The 9,209-nt window shown below is 43.5% G+C and overlaps 1 protein-coding gene across 1 annotated transcript; it reads right to left on the reverse strand.

Annotated features, from left to right (window-relative positions):
* Nucleotides 1-6,380: 6,380 nt before the first annotated feature.
* Nucleotides 6,381-7,632, reverse strand: Krtap11-1 (keratin associated protein 11-1). Its single transcript, XM_006994264.3, has one exon. It carries the CDS (start codon nucleotides 7,334-7,336, stop codon nucleotides 6,785-6,787), a length of 552 nt encoding a protein of 183 aa, XP_006994326.1. The 5' UTR covers nucleotides 7,337-7,632; the 3' UTR covers nucleotides 6,381-6,784.
* Between the last annotated feature and the right edge of the window lie 1,577 nt (nucleotides 7,633-9,209).

A 9,209-nucleotide genomic window follows, 5' to 3' on the forward strand; every position in this document is an offset into this window, starting at 1 on the left:
TAATAATAATAATAATAATAGAGTACCTGTGTCTCATTCATGAAGCAGGTGCCCTCATCAACTTTTATTTCTATTTCAAGTCCGAACTGTCTGAATTCTTTCCAGTTATTACGGCCAGAATTGGCTCTTTTTAAGTGAGAACCAAGGACTAATAAATTATGTTGCAATTTTTTTTTTGTCTAGAAATATTTTCCTAGGGATTTGACAGTTATGTCTCCTGGAAAGATAGATCCTTAAACATCACTAGCAATCCCTGAATTTAGAGGATTGGTGCATACATGGATTCTTCCTGGAGTTGTTTCCTGAAACAGGCTTCCTTTGATGGACGATGGCGAGAGGGGTCTTTCAGACTGATGTAGCCTGCCACAGCTGGAGTTCTCACAAATACGCCTCATTCTTCAATCACATGATTCAGGGTGGCAAGCACAAATTAGCCATTCACAAAACCCATGTCCTCTTCTTCTTCGCCCACACCTAGCCTGTGTGAACCCAGTTCCTCCCTCATAAGCCTGACCTCGTTTCTGGAAACCTACCCACACGACGTGAGAAGACACAGCTCACCTTCCTCATGCTATCTCCTGTACTCTGAGCTCCCGAAGCTACCTGGAAACCTTGTGGGGGAAGATTGGAAAAGAACAAAACCAAGTGCTGACACTTTTAAGTCGTCTTAAAGAAAGGGGCTACCTACGAAGCAGGAACACACCTTCACAATTTGAATGAGCAGAAAATAAATTCCTGCTGTGCTAAACCCTCAAGACTATGAGGTTTATCTTTGACAGCATTGAGTCTCACCTTGGCTAGTACTTGAATTAGGCATTAATGTCTCCATGCCCCATTTACACAGGAGTGGCCAGGGATTCAGAGAGATCAAAGAACTTACTTTATTGTCAGTGTGGTTGAATTAAATTCAATACAAGACCTTCTGCCTCTGAGTCCTGTGACTTTTATCAAAAAAAAGTCCCTCACCCCAAATTCTTGATTTTCAGAAGATTATATGTGCTTTGCATACCACTTGAAGACTTTATTTCATAAATGAAACATTTTCCAGCCTCATCCCAGAATCTCACGCAGGGATAAGAGACAAGTCTATGGATTCACGACTGGGCAAGAGCTACCAAATAGCTTCAGTTCTGTCCTCATTTTAATAAATCCATTTGAAAATGAATACAGCTCTTAATCGCAGGATTTGCAATTCTAACTTTGGTCTCTGAGGTAAGGTCTAGGGGAAATTCCCTTTAGTTTCCAGTGAATGTTGCTTTCCTACCCATTGTCAGCAATGGAAAAGGAAGGGTGCCCATGGAAGCCATTTCTTAAACCAGTTTGGAGGACTTTGCCACAACAGCTGCAGTAAACCAATCTAGACATACCTGGTGGTGCTGTGAAGAGAGGATGAGACCGGAAGAGAAACATTGAGACCAGATAAGAACTTCATCATAGCACCCAGTGTAAGATCATGGAGACCTAGGGGGAACCCTACCACGGAGGGACAGAGGAAATGTAAAGCAGAAGACTTGGAAGAATCCATGTTGCCACTTGGGAAGACGGAACAGCTCTTGTTGCTTCATTACACATATGAAGTTGTATCTGGTATTGGTGATAGACAACTTGACAGGCGGTAATTGGCACCATTCGCCAAAAGAAGACAAACTGGTCTGGTGGAGGGTTTTAAAGGACATTTCCTTATGACAAAATGGTCTTCTCTATCACTATCCAATTTGTATGTTGCTGCCAGGTCTTCCAGATTTTAACACTTTGTTTGCATGTTCATATGAGATTTGGGTTTATTAAGAAAGGATATTGCTGTGCAGCCCATCCATCCTCCTGCAGTGGCCTCCTGGATGCTAGGATTATAATAAGATGCCAAAATGCACAATCATAAAAAATGCCCCATGAGGGCCAAGTGAGATACCTCAGCAGGTAAATGGACTTGCCTCCAAGCCTGACAGCCTGAGTTCCATCATTGGCACTCACGTGGTAGGAGAGAGATGGTACTACAAGCTATCCTCAGACCTCCACACATACACTGTGGCATGCACATGCACACACGTGTGCCTAAGCACAGACACAGATAGATGATAGATAGATAGATAGATAGATAGATAGATAGATAGATAGATAGATAGATAGATAGATAGATACAAATACTTTACTTAGTGGAGAAATAGCATAGAGTTTCCAATCCAAATGATTAAGTTCCATTTTATGAAGGAGTCTCGCTAGGACATTCATTTGGAAGGTAGTAACTATGAAACCTGTAGATCAGCAGATGAATCCTCTAGATCAGAATAATAGTCTGTATTTCTTCCTCACACCAATTATCACTAACAGAATTTTAGGAATCTCATCATCCTTGTCCTTTATTCTTACAAGAAACCATACAACTACTTGCTTTAAATAGCTGTACCCATGCCAAAAGTCCTGCTTCCCAATCATAACTGTTTTATAATGTGAAATGTACCATATCAATCACACCTAGTTGATACATCAGACTACACTGTAACCAAAAATCCCTCTGAAAATGCCCATCAGGCAGTTCAATTCAAAACCACACATCCTATGACAGAGATTGAAGCCAGAGGTGATAATAAGAAAAGATTCCAGATTCATAAAACTAAGTATAAAGTCTGTTGCTGGAGGGCTTCTCTCCAGGTTCCACCAAACCCTGCAGTCCCACAATCCATGTATAAAATAATCACTCAGACGCTTATATTACTTATAAACTGTATGGCCGTGGCAGGCTTCTTGCTAACTGTTCTTATATCTTAAATCAACCCATTTCTATAAATCTATACCTTGCCACGTGGCTGGTGGCTTACCGGCGTCTTTACATGTTGTTTGTCCTGGTGGTGGCTGCAGTGTGTCTCCCCCCTTCTTCCTGTTTCCCCAATTCTCCTCTCTCCTTGTCCCGCCTATACTTCCTGTCTGGTCACTGGCCATCAGTGTTTTATTTATATAGAGCGATATGCACAGCAAAAGTCTTTCATGAAAATATTTATGTTTTTAACCATGGGTAAAATTTTCCTGAAAATCCAGAGATCAGATGAATTTGGACAAGGCCAAGGTCTTAACAGCAGATCTAACCTGGTCTGCCCTGCGGGTAGTTTCGGATCCCACTCTGAGACTCCTGTCCTTTGGCCAACTCTATATGTTCCTTTGACTCTTCCTATGTCTCTTGTATGTAAAATCAAATACTCTAGAGTAGCACATGCCTTCTGTAATTGCGGCATTTTAAAATCAGCAAGCATCGTATAGAAAAACAGAATGATGACACCGTACACCGAGAACTTGTGTGATGCATCTTCAAAAGCATTTATATGCAATGTTAAATGAAGCATTTGAAAGGGAACCAGGAAGCCTGTGGAGGGAAACACACAGAACAGAGAGAAGTCCTGGCAATGACTTTATGACCCTGAGCTCCCTAAGGCCCAGGAATCATATTTCTCTTTACTATCGAAGAGTTGATCTCAGAAGGACATCAGCATTTGCTGAATGAAAGGCAGAGGGGAGAGATGAAAACAGGGAGGAAGGAGGGAAAAATTGAGTTCTGAATTTGGCAAGAAAAGAAGATAAAGGCCAAGGTGGATCAGCATGAGATGATAAAAAGTATCCAAAAGTGATCAGTGGCATAGTATCGGGAGTGTACTGAGTACCACAGTAGGGTGAGTGTACTGAGTTCCACAGACCGTCATGTAAAAGTATTTAACATGATGACTTCTATGCTATGTGTATTTTACCACTTAAATTTTTATCACATATTTTATAACCAGAATATAAATGACCTCTATGTCCCCAAACTTACAATGAAGTCTTTTGGACGTGCCAGCACCCAAGTGCCTTAGGGAGTGAATTTACTGAAGATCAAAGAAAGGAAGTGCCATCAACTGTCTGGATGAGGGCGGCCTGAACAGACACAGAGAGAGAGCAGGAAGGCACTCCACAAAGTGACATAACCCTTCTAACATAGACAGTCGAGGCCACAGAGAAGGGAAACCAGCCACTATCCCCCAACCTCTACCATCGGAGTTCCCAGAGCTTCAGGGGCAGCCATGACATGAAAGAAAGAAAGAAAGAAAGAGAGAGAGAGAGAGAGAGAGAGAGAGGGAGGGAGGGAGGGAGGGAGGGAGGGAGGGAGGGAGGGAGAGAGAGAGAGAGAGAGAGAGAGAGAGAGAGATCGAGAGAGAGAGAGGAGGGAGGGAGGGAAGGAGGGAGGGAGGGAGAGAGAGAGAGGGAGGGAGAGAGCAAAAACACCCAACTCCCCACAACAAAAGACAGCTCAGTGAATTTCTGTATCAAAGGATAGATGGCCCCCTTGAAACCAGCACATATTATTTTAGACTCTTCCTGAAAACAGAGACAGGAGATGCTATCATTGCTTCTGGTTCCCAAGTGAGCTAAGGGCTGAGGAGGTAAGCAGACCCACACAGACCAGCAAAAGCGGCACTTCCCACAGTGATGGAATGTTGGATACAAATTGCATTTCCAGGCCTTAGGCTAAGAATCATCACATCTCTATCTTTAAGATTGTTCTCCAAGACAAACTTAAAATTTACTATGTAATAAAGCAAAGGATGGTGAGAACTTTCAAAGTTCTAGTATAAATAGAAGTGTTATAATAACAAAAGCAATAATAATAATTCTCCAAACAGAAATGAAGGTCAGCAACAGCTTGGCAAGATTGCTCCAATATACTTGAATGTTCATAGGACAACGAACAGGCCAAGCAAAATACTATCATATCAGACTATCACACCTATCTCAATATGTATTATGAATACACCACTCTTATTTATAAGTATTTATTAGTCACATAAATAAAAAGAGAAGACATATATTCATTGGAACCTAGAAAGCAGAAAGAAAGAAAAGTAAAATAAAATAAAAAATTTTAAAAAATTATCTATCAACCTCTGAATTTTCCAAATCATATGTGAATGGAATAAGAGAAACAGTATTTGAGAGTCACATTAACTGAAACAGAAGGTCCATTTAGACACACACACACACACACACACACACACACACACACACACACACACAGTGATCTGTATTTTAGGACAAACCGGGACATTTTGGAAAGTCAGGGTAATTCTTTTAAAAAGAAAAGACAGGGATGAGCATGCAGCAAAAGCCATGTCTTGCTTTTGTGAAAGATGAATTCGAGTCATATCCAACATTTTTTGATAGAGGGGACATCAGAGGAAGAGTCAGCAGAGGGAGAAATTGAAAATACTGCATCTATATAGAAATCGTCTATACGTTTTTGCCTCTGAAAAGCCATTGGTAAAATAAGAAAAACACTTAGCACCGACAACAGAGAATGATGCGCGGAGCCTCCACAAAGCAACTCTTGCTAGGAGAAAAGGCATCTGCCATGCCCGGCGCTCAGGCTGCATATGTCTCTATTTTAGCTAATGATTGTTCATGTCTGTGTCTGTCGGAGCAATTCTGAAGAGAACATATTGAGATGTGCTTCTGGACATGACAGATGAGAAGGGCGAGAGCAGCCCTGCTGGTAGCTAGCTCTCACATTTCCCTGAAAGGTGAAAGAAGCTGGCACATGGACTTCCCACCCATCCAGATGGCTGGGTTCATCGGCATATGGATTGCAGGAAAGAGCAAGCAAGAAGCCAGGTTATGAGGGTTAAAACAAACCAATACCAGAGCTGGAGTTGAGCCTCAGAGGTAGAGTATTTGGCTAACAGACACAAGGATCTTTTGTTTCAGTCTTTAGCACCATACAAGCACAAAAGAAAAAATTATTAAGAGATAAAACAATGTTCCTCAAGTTTTTCTTAAGTCTCTTTTGCAAGATATACTAAATACCATTGACTAAGCATGTCTGGGACCACAGATTGGTTCCAGAGAATGACGGGAGGTTATAGCTAGGCTTGGTTCTTTGCATACAGTGATTCCCGAGGTCTAGAATCAACTAGACTTCCTTCTTCATTCTCCCTCCAGCCCAGCGGACCATGGAGGGGTCATTTCAAAGGTTACCACTTAGGTCTTTTGATCTTTTGATTAGGAAAGCATGAACTCTGGTCCTCCGCTCTACTGCTTCCTTCACTGGACAACTCTGAACTCCTTTGCTTCCTTAACAGCTTATCTGTTACCTCCATGGAAGCTGTTCTGTAGACCCCTCAAATTTTCAGGAAATTATAGAGGTCAAATTAGTTGTCAAATCTCATAGTGTTTCACCACTGCCCTTACTTACCCACATTCTCCTAACAAGAAAACACAATGTGATTTCTGGCTTGCTTGGGAACACAATCTCTATGCCCGTCCTCTGTGCTCAGAAAGGAAAAAAGTCAGACCCTGATCCGTGAAGGATTATTCACAAATAACAAAACCTCACAAATAAAAAACGTGGCTCAGACATGTGGTTGCAATGCCAACTAATGCAAGTTTATTGAGAAATACACAGAGCGACAAGCTCCCTTTTATTAGAGACACAGAAGCAGAAGCCAGGAGATACAGGAGCAAGGTGAAGGCGTGCGCTGTTGGCATTAGAGCCTCTGGAAGCATCACGAGACCTCAGATTGGACTGAGGGTGGCAAAGCCTTTGGAAGCATCAAGAAGCTTACACAGCACCAGAAATCAAACCTTAAAGTTAATCTGTGCTGGTAAGGAACATTTTAGAGTGTCAAAGGCAGCCCGTGCGTAGCTAGCAGCCAGCAACTGGGCAGTCAATAACGGTCAGTGATGAAGTAGTCAGGCATACAGGAAGATCCTGGAAACGCAGCTGGCAGAGCATGGAGACTCCACTGGAACACGGGCTCCTACGCACTTAGCAAGTTCTTCGGTAGCTGGATGAACAGGACTGCTGGTATGTCCTGGTGACTCCACAGGTTGGTTGGCAGACAGTAGAGATGCCTCCCACTGGTTGGCAGACAGTCGAGATGCCTCCCACGGGTTGGCAGGCAGTAGAGATGCCTCCCACGGGTTGGCAAGTGGTAGAGATGCCTCCCACGGGTTGGCAAGAGCTGGAAATGCCTCCCAAAGACTGACAGCCACTGGACACAAAAGTGAGTGGCCGGCTACAGGGAGTTGAGCAGGGATTGGAGACACAGGTAGTCTGTCGATTGCAAGTTACCTGGACAGGGGTGGAGATACAAGAAGTTCTCTGGTAGCATGTTGGCTGGCAGACAGTGGGCTCACAGCATGACTCCTGACAATGGTCCAGGAGCCAGGAACCAGTTTGGAAGGAACTGGGCAAGTAGATGCCACTCAGGCAGTCTGCATCGCGGGCTGAAGCTGTGGCGACTGGACCGGCTGGGACGGTGTACCGTCCTCCGACTGGCCTGGAAGAGCAATTTCTTGTGGAGCAGTTGAAAGACATGGTGGCAGAGAGAAGGCGGCAGTGTCTCCTTGAAGTTATCCGAACTGTGAATGCCACTCCAGGCTCCCGGGCTTTTATATACCCTTGCTCATGGGTGGGGCCCCCGTGCTTGTTGCCTCGGCTTCTTTGGCTCACACCCCCTCGCCTTAGAACATCTTGTGAATCTACAAGTTAATTGTCTCTGGGGAAGCCTCCTCTCTCGTAAAGGACGTTTAGTAGTTTGGTAACTAAATCATAAGTCTCCTGCACTGTACTTAGTCTGGGTTAAGAATGCTGCTTTGGTGGCTTCAAAGCTGTGGGTCATCCTTACCCACATTTTATCCACCCCCCTCCCCGTTTATCTTCTTGCATCCGATGAGTGTCCATCCAGCCACAACTCCAAACATGCCACTGTCCTGCCATCACACTCTCTCTCTCCCTTCTGGCCAGGACTGATTACCAGCTCACACCCTGCTTGGTTTTGTCATTGGCATTTAATATCCTTTAAACATAACTCAATCAGTCACTCTTCACAGCTAACGGGGCTTCTGGTGAAGGGAGTGGTTCCTTCAAAATGCTTCGTGACAGCAATGATAAGAAGGGCCAAGGAAGAACGACGCAAAGATTGATCCAAATCAGGAGGTGGTCCTCAGCACAGCTTAACGGACCAAAGCAGGAAGACCAGGGGAATGGGAGAAGGCACAGGCATCCTTTCTGTTTCATCAAGACAGCAAGTTAGATGTTAATTAAGTGGAACCACATTCCCAGCCAAGACCCTTTTTAAATAAATTGGGTAAGAATTATCCCTAAAAGTTTTACTCTAATAAAAATGGATCACAATTACTCATGAGCCTCATCAGGATGCCAGGAGACAGGCTTCATTAATTTTAAAATTATTATAATGTTAATTTAAAAGGCTACAGCGTCTTCCTCCCATTTTGCTCACTATATTTGAAACATATTTATTTTCCGCACAAGTCCTTATAGATAGGATGCATTTTAATCACGACTAAACTAAAGACTCTTCAAGGTCATTGTCTTTATCGCAGATAAGGATGGGCAAGGGTGGGAGGGTCAGGCACTAAAACAATGCTTGGTAATGAACGGAGATAGGAAGAGGTTCCTGTAACGTTTAATTATTCCTTTTCTGCTTGGGAAACCATACAGGTGCCATTCTCCTTTGCTTCATCTTAGTATAACGTAGTCGGCTCTGAGCAAGAAACCTGACTGTTTCTTTGAGTCCATCTGTACACAGGTAAACACCACTTGCTTTGGCTAGCAAAATAAATCCCTCCCACACGGCTTAAATGATCAGAGATAGTTCTACTTCAACAGCTGTAAACTCTGACCAGTTTTGAGACCTGGCTGACATAAGGGACAACAGTGGATTTACATATATTTGAGGGCCACAGGCAGGGCCACAAAGAGGACAGTTTTATGCTGGATGTCATCAAACGTCTCCTTGCAAGGGCATCATTCATCTAATTGGAGGCTAATGATGCACTCAAAGAAGAGGATGCTGGGCTGTGGTCTGCGTTAGAAACCTCGAGGATCAGCTTCAATGACTCCAAGAATGTTCTCAGGAGCCAGGGGGAAGAAATTTACGAGATGACTACTTTCCACAATGTTGTGACCATGCTCTTTCCACCACTAAGAAGGTCCCAGATGGTGTTTGAAGGTCTGAGTGCCTGGCCGGAGGGATGGGCTTGCTTGTTTTATAATAGATGAGTCCTTTACAGGCTTCTACCAGATGAGGACTTGTAGGACACAAGGGAAGAGAATTCAGTGGTGCAAATTCCAATAGAATGAAGGCAGGAGACTCTGCCAGTACCCATTACCACATTCCTAGATGGCAGAGATTTTTTTAAGAGTATGCATGTGTGTATGTGATGGG

The sequence above is a fragment of the Peromyscus maniculatus genome, chromosome 12 (genome assembly GCF_049852395.1).
Source record: "Peromyscus maniculatus bairdii isolate BWxNUB_F1_BW_parent chromosome 12, HU_Pman_BW_mat_3.1, whole genome shotgun sequence".
In the NCBI taxonomy this organism is placed as follows: Eukaryota; Metazoa; Chordata; class Mammalia; order Rodentia; family Cricetidae; genus Peromyscus; species Peromyscus maniculatus.

Coding starts and splice junctions, on each gene's coding strand:
- Krtap11-1 (XM_006994264.3), bottom strand. CDS start 7,336: ATGTCTTTCAACTGCTCCACAAGAAATTGCTCTTCCAGGCCAGTCGGA.